The sequence below is a fragment of the Herpailurus yagouaroundi genome, unplaced genomic scaffold (genome assembly GCF_014898765.1).
Source record: "Herpailurus yagouaroundi ecotype Mexico unplaced genomic scaffold, PumYag 180, whole genome shotgun sequence".
In the NCBI taxonomy this organism is placed as follows: Eukaryota; Metazoa; Chordata; class Mammalia; order Carnivora; family Felidae; genus Herpailurus; species Herpailurus yagouaroundi.
The window spans coordinates 470340-491859 of NW_024412411.1; the positions used below are offsets into that span (position 1 = coordinate 470340).

At 37.9% G+C, this 21520-nt stretch overlaps 2 protein-coding genes and 1 pseudogene across 2 annotated transcripts; all 3 read right to left on the minus strand.

Annotated features, from left to right (window-relative positions):
- Nucleotides 1-1252: 1252 nt before the first annotated feature.
- LOC121039503 (olfactory receptor 52J3-like) lies at nt 1253-2200 on the minus strand. Its single transcript, XM_040489746.1, has one exon. The coding sequence runs from the start codon at nt 2189-2191 to the stop codon at nt 1253-1255; it is 939 nt and encodes a 312-aa protein (XP_040345680.1). The 5' UTR covers nt 2192-2200.
- Nucleotides 2201-12132: 9932 nt separating this feature from the next.
- LOC121039504 (olfactory receptor 52J3) lies at nt 12133-13071 on the minus strand. The gene has a single exon (XM_040489747.1). The coding sequence runs from the start codon at nt 13069-13071 to the stop codon at nt 12133-12135; it is 939 nt and encodes a 312-aa protein (XP_040345681.1).
- A 7119-nt stretch (nt 13072-20190) lies between these two features.
- LOC121039159 (olfactory receptor 51L1-like) lies at nt 20191-21224 on the minus strand (annotated as a pseudogene).
- Nucleotides 21225-21520: the final 296 nt, after the last annotated feature.

Here is a 21520-nt window from a genome sequence, read left to right on the forward strand (position 1 = left end):
AGATTAGAATTAAAAGTAAGACTTAATAAACAAACAGACACACACACACCAATAACAATATAGATGTTGGGATGTCTATATATAATAAAGCTGTGCATAAGCCCTATGTTTCAAAGGGATAAAATGCTGTGTCATAGGTAATATTATCAGTATTGAGTTCATTTAAAAATTTAATCTGTGATATGAAAATAAGGTACTAATTATAAAGGGTTTATAGAAAGGTGTTAATATGTCAGGTGTAATCAAAAACTCATGCTATGATATTTTTAAGAAGCTGGGCAGAAAACTGGGAGAGGGCACAAAGAAATCACAGTAAATAACCACAATAAAAATAAACAAGTGACCTGTTCCATCAGTAACCTACTATCTGACAGTCCTCTTTGTAAGTGTAGAACCACTAGGAAATTTTCAAATATGCACAAAGACAATTCATAAAGATGTCACAACATCAATTTGGAATTAAAAATAACTAAAATATTACATACATTCAAATTATGAAAAGATAAAATGCAAATGACAGATTCGAATACATTTAGAAAGGAATATTGTATCCCATATATATCAACACAAACAGATCTCTAAATTTAATATTAAGTGAAAAAATTGCCTATGAAATGATACAGTATATTACCATTTACATGAATTAAAAAATTATAATCCCAACCCCCACAGAGAAAACTGAATTTAAAATGATCTGTTTAGACTCTAAAAAAGACAAAAAGGCATGTGGTGGTCATTCCTGTCTCTGAGGATAAGAAAAAAATGGGAAGTGGTTTGGGGTACGAGTCATAGTTCATTTCAACTTAACTGTCTCATGTGTTTGATTAAGAATAACATTAAAGATGAATAAGTCTCAGTAATAATAGTTTTTAATTTCATGTTGTGGGAACAAAGGTATTAGTTATGTTTCCTTGTCTTACTTTTGTTGAACTGAGGTAAAAATAGAGAACTTAAAAACAGGGGAGAAAAGAGCACTGTTAGCAAATGTAATGATGGGAAGTGTCATTGCTTGGACTGTTCATTCTCACACAAAGTGAAATAATGAAAACAGTTCTTGCTTCCACAATAGGAATTAGTCCTTGAACCTGAAACATTTTGAAGATTATTCAAATCATAGAATCAATAATGGGCCCAGATCACATCCCCTGGAATATCATCTTGTGGCACTAAATGTACACAGAGAAAAATCTCTGGAAAGAACACGCATTTTCCTTGCTAGATCAAAATATTTGGTAAACAAAGGCAAGAGTATCTACTTTTTAGCAAAGACACAGAGCACTCGTTCTCGTATCTGTTTGGTCCTTACACCATAAATGATGGGGTTGAGTGACGGTGGGATAACCAAATAGAGGTTGGCAACAAGAATGTGAATGTAGCGTGGTATATTGTGTCCAAATCGGTGAGTGAGGAAGGAGAACACTGAGGGGATATAGAAAACACAGATGACCCCAACGTGAGAGCCACATGTGCTTAGGGCTTTTAACCGAGCATCGTGTGATGGGAGGCGGAAGACAGCTCGGAGTATGTAAACGTAGGAGATGCCAATAAGGACCAGGTTCAGAAGAAAGAGAGACACCACAAAGAGCCCATAGATGGCATTGATACGGATGTTACCACAGGACAGTTTTGCAATGCCCATGTGTTCACAGTAGGAATGAGCTATTACACGAGCCTGACAAAAGGGTAGGCGGTAGATAAGATAGACTATGGGAAGTGTAAACAGAACTGGACGAATCACAATGCATATGCTGATGCCCACCAGCACCTGGGATGTCAAGATGGTCTTATAGTGGAGTGGAGCACAGATTGCCACATAACGGTCAAAGGCCATGGCTACCAGGACCTCGGCCTCCATGCCAGTGAAGGCATGGATCAAAAACATCTGGGCCACACAAGCCCCAAAGTTAATCTCATGAGCATCAAACCAGAAGATACCCAGCATGCGGGGCACAGAGGTTGTGGAAAGGGCCAAATCGATAGTTGAAAGGAGGGCCAGAAAGTAGAACATGGGCTCTCTCCACAGGGTCTGCTCCATCTTGATGACTAGCAAAATGGTGGCATTGCCCAGCAAAGCCACAAGGTAAACAGAGCAGAAAGGCAGGGAGATCCAGGCATGGGCTCTTTCCAGCCCTGGGATTCCAATGAGGAAGAATGTATCTGGGTGAAAAATGCTCCTGTTGGGATAAAGCATCCTCCCCAGTGACAGAGAAGGAGTTGCCATCCTGGAAGGAGGGAAAAAGAAGCTTGAATAAGATGTGGTTATGAAAATGATTAGCTTAGTGTTTCAATAGGTAATGAAAATGAAAAAGGTTGCTATTTGAAAGGGCTTGTTAATATATATCTTTTATTATAAGCTGAGCCATACTCATTTGAATGGGCCAGTCTCAAAGAATTTATTACTCGTTTTTGTTTAACACATGAGGTTCATCAGCAAACCTATGGCAAAGTTATGAGACACAGAACTTGATATTAAATACGGAATAATTTTGTATGCCCTGTATCTTTTGTAAAGCTCTCATCTGAAGAGGGGCAGATGAAAAATCAAGGATGCACACATGGAAATGCAGATATAATCCAAAAGGAGATAGGCCAGCTAGAAAGTAGAGTGGCAGGCACAGATGTACAAGACACTTCTGTAATTGGGAAGTGCAGAAATTATCTAATGATTCATGTGTCACTTCTGGACATAGAGAAAATGCCAAGATCCAGCCAAATATCCTGTAGAAAAGAGAGAAACACAATATCAGAAGTACACATTATCACAATCAAAAGCACAGACACTCTGGGATGCCTTCCCAGGAGCACACACAGGCTGGGTCATATACCTCTACACTTGAAACATCCCACAAAGAAAGATAATGATAAACCTTATGTTTATTTTCATTCATGTTCTTATTTTCCCAAGACCATCCCATTTCATTTTAGAGTGTTCAGGGAATGGTGGTTTCTAGTGGTATTTGAAAGCTTCTTCATTTACCCTCCACACCACACCAGTTCCTCTGGGAAAGCCTGCTGATTTCACCACTGCTAAGGAACTAGTGTGTACTGAGTGCACTCCTTTTGCCTAACTGGGGATGTGGGTAAAAGACTGCCTGGAAGGCTTCAGGTGGCATGCACCTGAAGAAGGCATTTTTGAGCAGCACAGAACTGTCTGGAACAACAAAGGCTGGTTGGAGAGACAACTGCCTTCTGTGATTGTGTAAAGGACACAGGGAAGGGTGCTTTTGCAATCCCTTAAAAACAATGAAGAAGCACCTAATCACTTATAAACTCAAATAATGAAATAAAGGAATGTTCTCCGGGTCTCCACCTTGAGGCAGAGGGATTCAAGATCAGGATGAAGTAGCATAGACTCCATTTTTTATCCTTTATATAGCTCCATATTTCTTGGGGAAACATAGCCAGGTAAAAAAATAAAATAAATGCTATATCCATTCTAGGATTAGAGGGGTGTGTGCGTGTGTGTGTATGTGTGTGTGTGTGTCTGTGTCTGTGTGTCTGTGTGTCTGTGTGTGCGTGAGAATGAGAGAAACAGAGAGGGAGGGAGAGAGGGAGAGAAGAGTTGTGTTTTTTTAACACAATTTGTGTTTTTTATATTGTGTTTATTTGTGTTTTTTAAGGACTGAAACTCCAGGTAACAGCCACCATCCAGTAACAGGATGCTGGCCAAGAACAAGCCTTTTAATACCCTGATGCCTACCTTGGGTTTAACTCTGAAAATAGACTCTCAGTAGTATGCTACCGCTCACCTCAGGTATTCGCCGTGCTACAGAAGTCTATTTCATTCATTCCCTATAACCCATGGCAGAAACAGAAATTATACTTTATCAACCAACTGTATGCTCATTTCATAGATGGATTTTAAAAGACTTGGATCTTCCTAGATGTTTGTAAGGAAACCTATTCTCCATTTAAAAGCTGCAAGATCAAACTGGCAACATTAACAAAACAAAAACAAAAACAAAACAAAAACAAACAAAAAAAACTACAATGAAAAAAATAAAATTTTCAGTAAAAAAAAAAAGTGCAAGGTTTTTCTCCATTAGATTCAGAAATTGGACCACATGATGCATATCCTATCATATTAGGCCAGCAGTTGTCAGCCACAGTTGACCATATCTCTTTCACTTGACTGCAGTACATACCCAAATCAAAAGAAAACTCATCTTTGATGCTTCATTCCTCCACGGGAATAGAGATACGAGGCAAATATCAAGCAGCACAGCTCTATTTGCCTTTTTTGAAAAAATACATCCAAGGAGAGTCATTGTATATTAAGGCTTTAGCTGCTTCTAATTTTAGAAAAATGAGTTAACTCCATTTTCTACTATAAATTGTGCCCAGGGATCGAATCCTCTGAGATTGCTGGCAAAACTCCTAGACTATGATTTAGATCAACAGAAGCCTAAGGGAAAAAAATGGCATAGATAGGAATTTATAGAAGGAAAATTAAACATGTGGGGCAAAACCCCACAAATATTATCATTTATATATGACATAAAGATAGATACATTCCATCTCCCTCTAAGTAATATTTTGCAGCCTAATTCTATAGATTGTTGTTTCCTAGATAAAATAGTCCATATTCTAATGGACTATTCTAAGCTCAAACATAATAACCTGGCATACGAGACGCATTTTCAACCTGAGCTTTCACTATCCCCATGCACTGGCCTGACCATGTGTTCTAGGTTTGTTGAATCCTTAGCTATGGGGATTGACATCTCTGAGGTTTTGGTCCCACTGTCCTTTGTTCATGACAGATCTCCTCAGTCTTCCCCCATTGACAATTTTTCATATCTATCTCACAAAGGCCATAGGGATAAGTGGTAAAAATATCCAATCCTGGAGTCGGTCTGATTCAGTTCAGATACTGGATTTCTCAGATTTCCTTCTCATATGGTTTGGAAGCACTTGTACAATGTTGTGAGATATTAAGTCCTCTTTATACATATAGTGGAGTGAAGATATCTGTACCTAGGTTTTTCATTATAGGAAATATTTGATTACTAGCTCAATTACAAGTGTCCATTCAAATTTTATTTTTCATCTTCAGTTATCTATAAAGACATTTTGAGAGAAACAAAAACTGACAGACTTCATTGCCAGCCAGGCTGTACAACAAGAAATGTTAAAGAATTACTAGCAGCTGATGGGAAATGGCAGAAGTTTTTAAATGGCTGTAAATGAAGAAATAAGGATCATTGGAAATATGGAATAATTATATTATCTATTTCAAATATAAAATGAGCTTTGCACACAAAAATATTTTTTTAATGTTTATTTATTTTTAAGAGAGAGAGAGAGAGCACGAGTGGGGGAGAGACAGAGAGAGAGGAAGACACGATCTGAAGCAGGCTCCAGGCTCTGAGCTGTCAGCACAGAGCCTGATGCGGGGCTCAAACTCACAAACCATGAGATCATGACCTAAGCCGAAGTCGGGCACTCAACTGACTAAGCCACCCAGGCGCCCCAAAAATATTTTTATTATATGCCTTTGAATGATTGCAAAAACAAAATAGGTACTTAAGTGGACAGAAGAGTATATTCACTCAAAGATATTGTACTTCCATTAAAATAAAAGTGCATTAGGAATCTACACATAATGTACATACTTTTGTTTATAAATGTACATGAAATATATAAAATAATATATAATTTCAGTGAATAAGTCAAAAATACAGAAAAACGTATTTTGAAATAGCATCACAGTGTCAAAATGTTTTAGGGTCATTGCAATACAGATACCATCAATTTCTCTCATTCTACCATGTGGAGTTTAAAATGTTTAATGATCATACAACAATTTAACAATGAAAACTATCATAAATGAATATTAACTGAAAAAATGACTTCACTCAGATCTATTGTCAAATAGGATATACTAAAAAAATAGGTTTCCCATGCTTTTAAAAAATAATGTGACAGTTTCTATTAACAAGATGGCAGCCTATGTAACTATTGTCATTCCTCCCACCCCGAAATCTTTAGATATGTTAAAATTGATGTTAAAACTAAGTGGTTTTTATATATACCTTCCAAATCAATAGGAACAGTTATTAAAGGACAAGAATAAGCAGCCTAGCGTATACCTGCAAACGCAAGACGTAGTTATATTTCAGACAGGGTTGGGGGTGGGGGGACGTGAATGTTTCTCTGTCTTGAGATTTTCAGAAAAGCCAGAGGCAAAAAGCAACAAAAAGCAAATTCCTAAAGAATTAGGTGGAGTTTCACAGTAGTGTCTCCACTACACAAAACTCTTACCCTAGTTGGGTTTTACAGTGGATGCTACAGGGTGTCATCCTTAACCCATTTTCAGATCTGAAGTTCTCAATCACCAAACCACTGTAATGTGTGCCTCTTTGCTTCTTCTCTTGCCTAATGGACCTTCTTCACCTAAGATCAAATCCTCCTCCCAGAGAGCCCCAAAAATGACTGGTTGGTAAAGCAGCATAAAGCTTACCCGATTCACCCCAATCAGGACAACTATGAAGGGCCATTCCAGCTCCAAAGACTCCTGTATAAATATCTGGCTGAAAGGGGCACCTGGATGGCTCAGTTGGTTAAGCATCTGACTTCAACTCAGGTCATGATCTCACAGTCAGTGGGTTCAAGCCCCACATTGGGCTCTGGGCTGACAGCTCAGAGCCTGGAGCCTGCTTCAGATTCTCTCTCTCTCTCTCTCTCTCTCTCTCTCTCACTCTCTCTCTCTCTCCCTCCACTCACATACTCTTTCTGCCTCTCAAAAATAAATAAACACTAAAAAAAATTAAACGTCTGGCTGACACTTTCATTGCCATTTCATTAAAAATCATTTTCTCCCTCTCTTTTCATCCATCTCACCCAGGTGCTGATCTTGGGAGCAAAGCTGTATTAGTTTTCTAATGCTGCTCTGATACATTACCATAAATGGAGTGCCTTAAATCAACATAAATTTATCATCTTGCAGCTCAGTTTGTTAGAAAGCTGATGCATACATATCTCACTGAGCTAAAATAAAGTGTTCAGCAAGTCTGCATTCTTTTCTAGAGACACTAGAGGAGAATATGTTTAGTTGCCTTTTCCAGCTTCCGTAGACTGTCCACATTCCTTAATTCATGGCTCTCTTACCCATTTTCAGAGCCAATATAATGACAGCTTAAGTCTTACACATGTGATATTGCTCTTACTTTGCTTTAATTGTATAAATGCACCCTGATGTTTATAGCAGCATTATCAACAATAGCCAAATTATGGAAAGAGTCCAAATGTCCATCAACTAATGAATGGATAAAGAAGATGTGGTATATATATATACACACACATATATATATATATATATGTATATATATATATACACAAACACACACACACAATGGAGTATTATTTGGCAATCAAAAAGAATGAAATCTTGTCATTTGCAAAGACATAGATGGAGCTATAATGTATTATGCTAAGCAAAATAAGTCAGTCAGAGAATGACAAATGACATACAATTTCACTCAAATGTGGAATTAAAAAAATAGAACAGATGAACATAGAGGGGGGAAAAAGAGAAGAGAGGCAAACCATAAAACAGACTCTCCACTATAGAGAACAAAGAGATAATCACTAGAAAGGAGGTGGGTGGGGGGATAGGTTAAATAGGTGATGGGTATTAAAAAGGGCATTTGTTGTCATGAGCACTGGCTATTTTATGTAAGTGATGAATCACTAAATCCTATACCTGAAACTAATATTACACTCTATGTAATGAACTGGGATTTAAACAATAACTTGGAAAAAAGAAATGTGTAAATAAGTATGCAATTGAGTCATCATGTTTCCTTCTCTGACTCTGTCTTCTATTTCTATTATTGTCTGCCTTCAAGGACTCATGATAACACTGGCTCCACCTTGATAGTCCAGGACGATCTCCCTATCTTAAACAACCTTAATCCCATGTACAACTTTAGTTACTCTTTGCCATGAAACTTAACATATTCACAAATTCTGAAGATTAGAATGAGGACATCTTTAAGGGGGCATTATTCTGACTTCATGAAATTTTCCATCTCAGGATGTGGTTTCTAAGAAATCCAACCTGCAAACACTGCTTAGCCAGGGTCTTTGAAGAGCCTACCAAGAAATCACATTGGCAAAGAAAAACTCACAGTAAATAGTACCAAATGTCCAAAGATTAGTAACAACATTTAAAAAAAAAAAGCTAACAAGATAGTGTGAAATAAAATAAAAAATAAACCACTTCAGGGATGCCTTGATGACTCAGAGAGTTGAGCATCTGAATCTTGATTTCAGCTCAGGTCATGATCTCAGGGTCATGGGATCGAGCCCCATATTGGGCTCTGTGCTGAGCATTGAGCCTATTTAAGATTCCCTCTCTGCTCCTCCCCCCCCCACTTGTACATGAGACCTCTCTCTCTCTCTGTCTCAAAAAAAAAAAAAAATCAAATCAACCACTTCAGGGATTTAAAATATATATGAAGTTAGGAACCTTAAAGAGATAAGAGAGAGAGGGTCACCCTGGTGCCTTAGTCAATTAAGCATTCGACTCTTGATTTTGGCTCAGGTCATAATCTGGTTTGTGAGTTCAAGCCCCATATCGATGCAGAGCCTGCTTGGGATTCTCTTTCTCTCTCTCTCTCTCTCTCTCTCTCCTCTCTTTTTGCCCCTCTCTCAGTTGCTTTCTCGCTCTCTCTCTTCCCCTCAAAGTAAATAAATAAAATTTAAGAAAAAAGAGATGAGACAGGAGAGAGAATTATAATCATGAAGAAAGCACAGGTTTTGTTGTTATTATCAAAAAGATCAAACATAGGAAATCTAAGTGTTGAAAATGGTGATATTAAGGAACTAAAAATAGAATGGAAATTGCTGAAAATAAAAACTTGGAATTTTAAGAGTAGATGGATATATTTTTAGGTCCATAGTAAAATAAATAAATGATGGAAGGAAAGAAAAGTTAAAATGCATGGAATAAATATATGGCATTCAAACTTTATTTTAAAGTATTTACAGAAGAATATGGGGGGAATGGGGAAGGAAATATTTAAAGAAATAAGGTTTTGGGGCACTTGGGTGGCTCAGGTGGTTAAACATCCGAGGTCAGCTCAGTTCGTGATCTCATGGTGGGTGGGTCTGAGCCTCGCGTCAGCTCTGTGCTGACAGCCCAGAGCCTGGACCCTGCTTCAGGTTCTGTGCCTCTCTCTATCTGTGCCTCTACCCCACTTGCGCTGTCTCTCTCTCTCTCTCAAAAATTAATAAACATTAAAAAATATCTTTTTAAGAAAGAAAGTTTTAAAAGTAATAGATATAGAAGTATCTAGAAGTTTATATATATGTATATATTATATATGCATACAATATATACATATATATATACATGCACACACATATATAGTGTATATCATATAAGAAAATAAGGACTGACTGAACACTGAACATGACTTTTTAAAAAACTTATGAATCTATGGGGCACCTGGGTGACTCAGTCAGTTAAGCGTCCGATTTCAGATCAGGTCATGATCTCACAGTTCTTGAGTTCAAGCCGAGTCGGCTTGGATTCTGTGTCTCCCTCTCTCTCTGCCCCTCCCCCACTTTCATTCTGTCTCTCTCTCAAAAATAAATAAATCTTAAAAAAATTTTACAAATTTATAAATCTAGAACATTAAATTTAGAACATTAAATATCAGAAGATTACAATTAAGGTTGTTCTAAATATATATATATTTTCAAAAAAGTGGAAAAATGATTGGCATATGTTCCATTAATAGCATTAGCTATAGGAAAACAAAAGGTTGGACAATAAATTCAGAAAGCTGGTAGGATAGAACTTGGTTCCAAACTCCTATGAATTTTTAATTCATTATTCAAATATGAGGGCAAATGAGGATGTATTTAGACATAAAGGTACAATTAAATATTGCAAGAATAGATGGGATTGTAGCTAGTAGGAAAAATAGATATTCTCCACTAAGAACTGTGAATTTCAGAGCTAGAAGATATTCATGAAGATTTATTGCAGAAAGATCATTAAAAATATATTTGATCAAATAAAAACGGGCATTTAAGAAGCCTTTTTAATCCTGGAAACACAATTCCGGACAATTCCAAAACGAGAGATATATGTACAAGAAGAATAGGAAAAAGCAAAAAAGGGCTAAAATTTTTGTTTTGTTCAGAGTATGGTAGTTACAAATTACTATAAGTAGAAAACTAATATTTAACTAATGCTGGGAAACAAAGTTAAATTAAGAAAGCAAGCAAGTTAGGAAAAAGGAAAGTATTGGAAAATGTGAAAATTTTAAGAAGTGACCAAAAACAAAGATCGAGAAAATAGAAATATGTCCAAATTAATTACAATTCTGCTACTCAATAATTTTACCTCAAATTCTAAAACCTGGATAAATTGTCTTTTTTTTTTTTTCAAAGTTTATTTTTTTTTATTTTTGGGACAGAGAGAGACAGAGCATGAACGGGGGAGGGGCAGAGAGAGAGGGAGACACAGAATCGGAAACAGGCTCCAGGCTCTGAGCCATCAGCCCAGAGCCCGACGCGGGGCTCGAACTCCCGGACCGCGAGATCGTGACCTGGCTGAAATCGGACGCTTAACCGACTTCGCCACCCAGGCGCCCCTGGATAAACTGTCTTAATATAAATGCAAGGAATAAACAAATCCCAACAAATAAATGCCAGGAAATGCAGTATTTTTCAAATTAAAAAAATAATATGAATATCTATTAATAGATGAATATATAAATATCAATGTTGTGAAACAAACCAAAATATTTTAATCTATATAAATTAATAACAAATGAACTAACTAAAATATTGTGACTGGTTGTAAAATTAAAAGTTTCTGTTCTGTGTGTTAGAAACACAAATGATACATTTTGATCCTGGAAAAATAGGAGAAAATCTGTTTTGAGGCATTGTTGAAAGCCATTTCCACTGTAATTCTATATATATTTTTATTAAGCATTTTATTTGAGATGAGTTGCAATGTTAAAAGTTGTTAATTCATAAGTTGTAGGAACAATGCTCTGTGTTATACTTTAGTTTCTCTTTTAAAAAGTCTGAAAAAACATTTAATGTAAAGCAATATGACAAGTTTGATGATGCAAAAAGCCATTGCTTGGTCTATGTGAAATATTATTGAATCAACAGAAAGCACTCAGTAGTATACAAAAAAAGTGACTATTCATAGGTTGGTGTAAATGCTTGTACATTAAAGTAAGTGGAGGAAGTAGAGATAGATCATGGGTCTAGGATGAGAGGCCTTCTATCTGGGGATGGAGAATCTTAGAGTCAAATGTAGATTGAGAGAACAAAAGCGAATGAAGTGATAGGCAGAGGCCTGCATGCGTCATGTAGATAGAGAGAAATATCATACATAATTCAATTATGACTACACTGTGCTTATGCTATGGGCCTGAATACAGAGAGATATTCAGTAATATAGTACTCTTGATATTAGTAAGAAATAGTTTTGAAATTACATGTTTTCTTTGGCTATCATCCCACTGAATCTTACATGTTTGGCAGATCATTCCACTTCAGGCTACAGATTTGGCAATGATTGTTTTTGAACCCATGAACTTGGTTTTGTAAAAAGAATATAACAGAATGCAAGCTCCTCAGGGCCAGCCATTTTGTGTTGGTTAGGTTTATGGGTTCATCCCTAGCAATTAGAATGATTCAAGACATACACTAAACACAAAATGAATGTAAATTAAAGGAATAATAAAATGAATACATACACACATGAATGAATGAATAAATAAATGAACCAACACATGAAGTAGGATAGGATCAAATTTCTGGTGCCACATTTGTCTAATTTCAGAACTCAAAAAACCGAATGTAATATGTTCTTTACCCAGAAAAAGAGTAGCCTAATGTTATAAAGGACTCTGCATGAAGACATACAGACAGAGGCCACACAGCTCCTTCCAAGATACCCCATTAGCCCTTTGACTTGAGATCCAATGATGTTTCCACAAGTCTCGGAATCCATCAGTCAGCATCTAGGAACAAATCAACTTGCATCTCAACCTGGCAGCAACAGATTAGGACCAGGAGATGTTTGTTGAAGTAAGAACACACAAGTCTTTCTACATGGATCAAAATCCTTAGTACAAGAATGTGTCATGAGTCTTATTTTTGAATAAAAACATGGAGTACTCGCTCTCGTATCTGTTTGGTCCTTACACCATAAATGATGGGGTTGAGTGATGGTGGGATAACCAAATAGAGGTTGGCAACAAGAATGTGAATGTAGCGTGGTATATTGTGTCCAAATCGGTGAGTGAGGAAGGAGAACACTGAGGGGATATAGAAAACACAGATGACCCCAACGTGAGAGCCACATGTGCTTAGGGCTTTTAACCGAGCATCGTGTGATGGGAGGCGGAAGACAGCTCGGAGTATGTAAACGTAGGAGATGCCAATAAGGACCAGGTTCAGGACAAAGAAGGAAACCACAAAGAGCCCATAGATGGCATTGATACGGATGTTTCCACAGGACAGTTTTGCAATGCCCATGTGTTCACAGTAGGAATGAGCTATTACACGAGCCTGACAAAAGGGTAGGCGGTAGATTAGATAGATCATGGGAAGCGTAAGCAGAACTGGACGAACCACAGTGCACATGCTGATGCCCACCAGCACCCGGGATGTCAAGATGGTCCTATAGTGGAGTGGAGCACAGATCGCCACATAACGGTCAAAGGCCATGGCCAGCAAGACCTCAGCTTCCATACCAGTAAAAGTATGGATCAAAAACATCTGGGCCACACAAGCCCCAAAGTTAATCTCATGAGCATCAAACCAGAAGATACCCAGCATGCGGGGCATAGAGGTTGTGGAAAGGGCCAAATCGATAGTTGAAAGGAGGGCCAGAAAGTAGAACATGGGCTCTCTCCGCAGGGTCTGCTCCATCTTGATGACTAGCAAAATGGTGGCATTGCCCAGCAAAGCCACAAGGTAAACAGAGCAGAAAGGCAGGGAGATCCAGGCATGGGCTCCTTCCAGCCCTGGGATTCCAACGAGGAAGAATGTTTCTGGGTGAAAAATGCTCCTGTTGTGGTATATCATCCTATTACTGATCAAACGAGGTGAATCTGCTCCCTCTCTAGGGGAAAATGAGAGAGAGGGAGAGGGAGAGATCAGAGAGAGAAGGAGAGGCCATATCATAAATTGCTAGCTCAGTGTTTTAACATAGAGTTGATGTCTTGTTTAATACATAGTAGGTCTGTTACTGAAGGACATATATGAGATATCACACAGCCATTCCCAGGTCAAGGTCATGTCCAGAGTTTTCATTCAGCCTGCTAATTGAGTTCTAATCCCAAACATGGAGGCTTACAGCAAGCTCTGTGAAGATTTCTAATAATTAGAGCTTATCATTCACTTTGAAGAATAGCATGTGATTTCACTCTGGGAAACACACCCTGGTGAGGTGACACTGGAAACATCAAGACTATAGATGAGATCAAGTTAATATACTACAGAGGCAGACAGAAACACCTTTAAGCTAAATAAATAAATAAATAAATAAATAAATAAATAAATAAATAAATAAATTTAAGCAATCCATAATGAAAATAAATTATAGATCCAGATGTATAGGTACTCGCACAATTAAAACCTGAATTCTTCTGACTGATATGTAAAAACTGTGACCCAAGCCCAGCAGCCTCTCGCAGACACTAAACCAGATAATAAGGGCTGGCCCCCTGAGATGCCTGGCCAGGAGTTGAAACATCCATTTTTTATGATTTATGGACTGTGCAGATCAGTTGGGAAAGGAAACGGAGGGCTCTCTGATGCTATTTTCACACTTTTCATTCACTCTCCATAGCATATCCAGTACTCTCTGAGCACCTATGAATTTTATGTGTTAACTCTGCCACTGTGATGGAGCCAACTTTTGCCTGGCTGCTACTCCTACCAGCTGAAGGCACCAGAAATCTGGGCAGAAAGCCTCGAATGATTTTGGTACCAGAGAAGGTATTTTTTTGTAGCTCTCTGAGTCTGTTGTATGTCAACAGAGAAGAATCTACTTCTGCAATTGTCTGAAGGGAATGAGAAAGACACTTGAGTAATGCCTTCAAAATGCTACAGGATGAGTCATACCACTCCGAAGGAGGTAAAGAAACTTACCCTGGAATGTAGGGTACAGCGGTTGTAACTAAAAAAAAAAAAAAGCAGAGATGTCCCTGTTTTTGTTCCTGTTATAGCTTCACTTTCTTATCATTTAAAAATTGTTTTCTAATATAAAAAACATACCGAGGTAAAAAAAATAAATAATTATTTGTGAGCTCAGTCCAATAGAGAAAGAATACGTACTGCAAGGTGCCCTGACTCTTATTTGCCTCTGAAAACATAAACAACCCGGCCAATTAAGAAACCATTGCCTAGAAAGGTGATGGCTAAGGCCAAAGTGAAGAGTGTCTGTTATTTATTGTGGAGAAACACTAGGAGTCTACTCTCAACGGCAGCTCTTCACTGGCCTCATTCCTTCCTGCTGACATAGAAATTTATTTCATCCAATGCAACGGACAGGATGATATTAAATTCATTGGATCTTCCTGAGACTTTTAAAGATAATCTTATCACCTTTCAAAGATATAACTTTGTTTTGTTTTGTTTTGTTTTTTTTTCCTGCCTGGTGCAGTTGGCCACTTGATCCAGTTCTCAGCCTGCTCTGCCCACATATCTCTGCATTTACGGCCACGACTATTCACCAGGTCCCAGCAGCTGATTCACCTTTTTCTTCCATAGGAATAAAGACTCACAGACAGCATCAAGCAGCACAACCCTTATATTCTTCTGAGCAGTACATGGAAGGTGCCTTTATGCTAGGCTTCTAGCACCTAAGGGATATTTCTAGGAAAACATCCCAGTTTAACCCCAACTTAACACAGTGATCTGGGATAGAGTCCTCGGAGACTGCTCACAAACCTCTATATTCTACTCCCCAAACAGAAAACCCTAAGGAACATAGAAGCACAAGGAAGTGTATATAAATAAAAGTTGAAGAGTGGGTACAAAACACAGTTATTGTCATCATTACTTGACACATGTGACAAGAGATACACTGTATCTCCATGTGAATGTGACTATGTGGCCCAGTTCTATGGCTTAGTGATCTTCTACATATAGAAGAAGCTAGCTAATTTCAGCTCAAATATTTGAACTAGTATAGAGAGCGTTTTTTATGGCTTTAAATTTTACTATTTCTCTTCACTAAATTTTTACCAGCCTCCTCTCATATAACTGCTTTGAGTTTCCCCAAGTAGCACTAAACGCATAGAGCCATGATCCATTTTCCACACCCTTTTCTGGGCATGAATTCTCTCCCACAACCACAATTTCACCTGGACAGATTGCAAAAGACCTATTGATAAGTGCCTAAATTTCAACCCTGGAGCCAGAGTGCTCGTGGTCAAGTTCTGGCTATGCCCCATGCCAGCTGCATGACTTTGGGTGACAAGTATTATTTCTGTGCCTCAGTTTCTTTAACTATAAAATGAAAATCAAAATAGTGTCTTCCTCATTGGGTAGATTTGAGGTATAAATTAAATGTCTCTGAGGCATTTAGAACAGTGTCCTGTACATAGCTGTACATAGTAAGTGGTCAATTATAATTTGTTCCTCTTTCCCCTTGTCCTGCCCCTCCTCTTCTCTCCCCTTCTTTCCCTTCTCCTCCTCCTCTTCCTCCTTCATATTCTTATTCTTATTCTTATTCTTATTCTTATTCTTATTCTTATTTCACCTCACAAGAACAGTTCCATAGATATTATTCATGCAGGGCAACTTTAGGAATCACTTACCAATCGCTACTAACTCTAGAGCCATTTTCTTCTAACAATATTAAATATTTTCTACTCAAACTGTAGAGTCAATCATGTAGATCCCCTTAGAATGTGATTTTTTGGATTGAAAAAAATATATATCTCTTGGGGCACCTGGGTGTCTCAGTCCATTAAGGATCCAATTCCTGATTTCAGCTCGGGTCATGATCTCACGATTTGTGAGATCAATCCCTGTGTGAGGTTGTGTGCTGACAGCACAGAGCCTGCTTGGGATTCTCTCTCCCTATCTTTCTTCTCCTCCCCCACTCTCATGCACAGACACACATTCTTTCTCAAGATAAATTTTAAAAAATTATATCTCTTTATCACACAGCTAAAGTTTCTGAGAAGTTCCCTAAGATAGTATTTAAGCTTAAGAAACAAATCATTGATGGGGCTTCTGGGTAGTTCAGTCGGTTAAGCAACCGACTCTTGATTTTAGCTCAGGTCCTGATTTTGCAGTTTGTGAGTTCAAGCCCTGCATGGGGCTCTGCACTGTCAGTGCAAATTATCTCTGCTTGGAACTATCTATCTCTCCCTCTCCCTCTCCCTCTCTCTTTCTCTCCTTCTCTCTCTCTCTCTCTCTCTCTCTCTCTCTCTCTCTCAAAATAAACTTTAAAAAATAAAAATAATTTAAAAGGAAATAGGTCATTGAATACAAAATATGAGAAGTAATAATATCTTTCATTTGACCTTGCCAATCCTCTCCATTATTCTCTACAAACATTAAAGCTATTTCCTGAAAATTTACACTTTTTTTTTACCTGTACATATACAATGCAATATTCTCTTGGGTCCAATTAGGTCTTTACACATAATAAAAATAAATTTTAAGACAAATGCTTAATGGCACATTTCTTCCTCTGTGAGTATGAACTAGGACACATCAAGTCTTGAGAGCGGCTAAAAGATATCTTGGATCCATAAAGGCAGATAACTTTAGGATCAGGATGAGATGTAGAATCTCAAAAGCAAATATTAGAACAAGTTTGGTCCCAGTGACACAGTTTATTTATTCAAATAACTGTTATATAAAACCAGACCAACATCTTTATTGTTGTAAAGCCAATATATTCTTTTCAATAGTCATTAAAAAGTTTGGACAAAAAACAGTTTTGATTATCTTTCAGAAACTTACAATGTAAAATATCACAACAGATATGGATCTAATTACTTTTTTTTCCTGAATGACCTCCTAGTGGCCTCAATTCTATAGCTCCAATCTGAATTGGTTGCTTTTCTTTTTCTTTTTTTTTTTAATTTCTTTTAATGTTTGTTTATTTTTGAGAGAGAAAGAGACAGAGTGCAAGCAGGGGAGGGTCAGAGAGAGAGGGAGAGATGGAATCTGAAGCAGGCTCCAGGCTCTGAGTTGTTACAACAGAGCCGACACGGGGCTCAAACTCATAAGCCAGGAGATCATGACCTGAGCTGAAGTCATACACTTCAGTGACTGAGCCACCCAGGCACCCTTAAACTGGTTGCTTTTTGTGTTCCTAGCTGGGAATGCCCTTTTCTACTCTCCTGTTTTGGATCCGCTTCTGTTTCATACCTCATGCCTTCCCAGATAGCTCCCTGGCTTTCCTGGAACACATCCTTGAATAAATTCCAAAGACAGAATGAATGGGAGATACAGTTTCAAAATCTTTATATGACTGAAATATTACTTTGCCTTCAACTATGGATTTAGTCATGATTGGTTGTGTCCCCCACCCTCAAATTTAAATGTTAAAGTACTAATACCCAGTACCTTAGAATATGACCTCATTTGCGAACAGGGTCATTACAGATGCAATAATTTAAGTTAAAATTAGGTCATACTGGAGTAGGTTTGGCCCCTAATTCTATCCAACTGATGTTCTTATTTAAAAAAAAAAAATGCTCTGTGAGGAAAGGCATGTCCACCGGGAGGGCACCATGTAATCCAGGCAGGAGGCATGGAACAGACACTTTCCACAGCCCTCAGAAGGCAGTGGCACTGCTGACGATCTCAGGCTTACAGCCTCCAGAACTGAGGAAATAAATCTCTGTTGCTTAGCCACCCAGTCTGTGATGCTTCGTTACTACAGCCCTAGCAAACTGAAGCAGTTATCTTGGTTGCAGATGATTTTATAAGCATGATTACACCTATCATCCATCATCTATACGGTAATCAAGGAATCTGATACCATTGTAATTCCTGTTTCTTTTAGGTAACCTCTTGTGATATTTCTTTCCCCTTTGAAATACATTAGTATTATATCTTTAAATTTCTAAACATGCATCTTCATTTACTAAAAGAATTGTGCCTTTATAAGGTATGGATCTATGACATTAAAAGACAATTTTCTTTGATTTAAAATCCCTTGATTATCCTTTTCTTTTTTCTCTTAATGTAACTTCTTTTTTTGGCAACCGGTTTTCTAGACGGATCTTTTATGTATACTTTTCTTTATTGCATATTTTAATCATTGTTTCCCTTCTTCCTAATATTATGAGATATTTCTTCGAATTTATTTCCCCATGCTTATACTGGTTTTTTAAAAATACGTGTGGCCACTTATGAAGCACTCCAGAATTTAAAAACTTTTTCTCCTATGAGTTCCTGAGTTCTGAACCAAATGGAGGGATCTTTTAAAATATCAAACAAATGAAGACAAAGGACTTTAACTTTATTATTGATAAGCTGATGACTGAGAATCTTGTTTAAGTGTTTTCTACAATGAAATTCCTAACAGATCCACTGAATTAGGTAGGCCTACTAGCCCCATCATAGTCTGAGAAGAGGCATCTAAACATATAGTATATTCCTATAAGATATAGCAGGAAGTATAATTTGTGCTCTTTCTAGGCTGTTGGTTTCCACACACACACAAAAGGCACAAATTAACTGCACTCATTTTTTAAATTTCTCTAAATATATATTTTACCTTTATTCTTATGTATCATAAAATGACATGGAAATAGCTTTACCCCTTCCAAGACTTTTCTTTATGCTTTGTTAGAAAAGACCAAATATAGTTTTCAGCCTGGGAATAATTCATCCCATTACTAAAGTAACACTCTTCCAAGTACACAGCCAGACGTTCTGTTTCTCTACCCTCTCTGTTAAGAGTAAGAACTCTTTTCAGGGTGCATGGGTGGTTCATTGGGCTAAGTGTCTGACTCTTGATCTCAGCTCAGGTCTTGATCTCAGGGTCATGAGTTCAAGCCCCGTGCTGGGCTCCACATTGAGCTTGGAGCCTACTTAAAAAATAAAAAGAAGAAGAAGAACTCTTCTCAGTCACATATAAGATCTGGGAATTGTTCCATCTGCTCCTTTCTGGTGGCTCTTTCCTTGGCCTCAGTAGTTTCTTCACATACATATACTGACCAGTACACAACTGAAAGTTTCTGAGGAATGTCTTGAGGTCATGTGTGTCAGTCTCCATGCACCTCTCTCCTCTCTGGTGTTCTCTGTAATTCAGGGAGATGGTCAGACTCTGGGCTCTCTGCCTTTATCCATGACTTGATAAATTTCCAGAGAGTAAGTCAGGGAAATCTTTGGGCTCTTCTCATTACGCCCCCCTATTTTTAGAGATCATTGTCATTGGTTTCTTTTACCCAGTTTCTTAGAACAATTGTTCTATAAACTTACCACTTTGTTTTTAGTTATCTAAGGCGAGAGACTAAATCTGATAGCTGTTATTCCATCATGGCAATAAACAGAAATAAAATGTTTGCTTTGTATTTAATATTTGAATGCTTAATTTTTTTGTCCCAAGTTATAATCTGATTATGTGGGTGAACACACTCCAAAACCATCAATATTCTGGATTAATATCATCCTCTTCATCTCAGTGGTGTGAATGCACATCTGCTTCAGTTTTTCCACTTACTATATGTTGACTTCAAGTGAGCAATCGTGACTTATGTGCTTATCTCAACACTGGCAGGTGATTATGATTCTAATAGCTCTATAAGGGGGGACACTAAGATAAATGGCAAAGGATGAGGTTAAGAAGTCGGTTATAGTGATGATATTCAGCAGGGCGAAGATTGGGTCTGGCAGGGTCTTTCAAATTTCAGGTACAATATAGGAAAAGTCTACTTTGTTGAAACAAGTTTTTCCACAAAATTCTGGCCCTGGGCAGGTGAATAACCAATCACAGACTAGCAAAGATAACCTGGTTTAGGTCTTTGGATTATTAAGAGATCTCAATTGTATTATTTTCAAATACAATAAAATGTGTCATTAATAAGGTTACATTGCTATATTAAACACCTCATAAGGTATTATTCACAATGATCTTCATAAAATGCAGGGAGATGAAAGAGCAATGACAAAATTTCAAATTTACAAAGAAGAAGCATAGAAATGAAAGAGATTTATGGAATTCACCTAAGTTACATATGCAGGAAGTTGCACAGTTAAGAATCTGATGGAGAAAGTTTTTCTCCAAATCAATGCCTGGTGTTTCAAAAGCCTCCTACTTTGTCTAAACATGTAGAAAACTGCAGGATGAATCTCCTTGGTCCTGACATTGTAGATGATGGGATTAAGTACTGGTGGGAGAAGCAGGTAAATGTCAGCCATGATGATATGGACAATGGGACGCAAGTGTTTCCCAAAGCGATGGACCATGCATACCCCTGTTAGAGGTACAAAGAAGAAAAGAACCACACATACCTGGGACAAACAAGTGTTGAGCGCCTTTAGTCACTCTTCAAAGATGCAATGCCCAGAACAGCATGGATAATTAGGACGTAGGAAAGGAGTGTGAAAACTGAGTCTGTGCCCAGTGTGATAATGACCACACACAATCCATAGATGTTGTTGACACTGGCATCAGAGCAGGATAATTTCAGAATATCCTGATGCAGACAAAAGGGGTGGCTGAGCACATTAGCCTGGCAATAATGATAGCGCTGTAGCAATATGGATGTAGGCATCATGACTCCTGCACTTCACAGCAAGCAGCCCAAGCCAGTCTTGCCAATGACATCACTGGTGAGGATGCTTGAGTAGTGCAATGGATGACATATAGCAATGAATCTGTCAAAGGCCATGGCCAACAGCACTGAAGACTTCAAGAACGTGAAGGTGTGGATGAAAAAGAGCTAAGCAAAGCGAGCTCCTACTTTGATTTCCTGGGCTTCTCACCATAACACAGCCAGTATTGTGGGGAGTGTAGAGATGGACATGCCCAGGTCAGTTACTGCCAAGAGGGACAGCAGATAATACATCGGCTGGTGGAGTGAAGACTCATTCCAGACAACAGAGAGGATGGTCATGTTGCCTATAAATGCCATCAGGTATGCAAGACAAAATGGAATTGAGAGCCAAGCACGAACAGGCTTCAGCCCATGGAAACCTCCTAAGAGAAGGATGGGTTCCATAGCATCACTGTTATTCCAGACAACCATGGTGGCCTTCAGAAGACTTTTGGGTGTGAGAGATGCTGACAAAGTCACAGACCATTCAGATTGGTGAACAAATTCATATTCATATTCATATTGAAATTCATGTAAATCATACCATATTCATGTAAATCAATCTTTAGTGTTTTTCTTTTTTTTTTTTTTAGATCACATTATTTATATTTACCCATTTCTAATGGTATTTTTTCTACTTTTTTTTCAATATATGAAATTTCTTGTCAAATTGGTTTCCATACAACACCCAGTGCTCATCCCAAAAGATGCCCTCCTCAATACCCATCACCCACCCT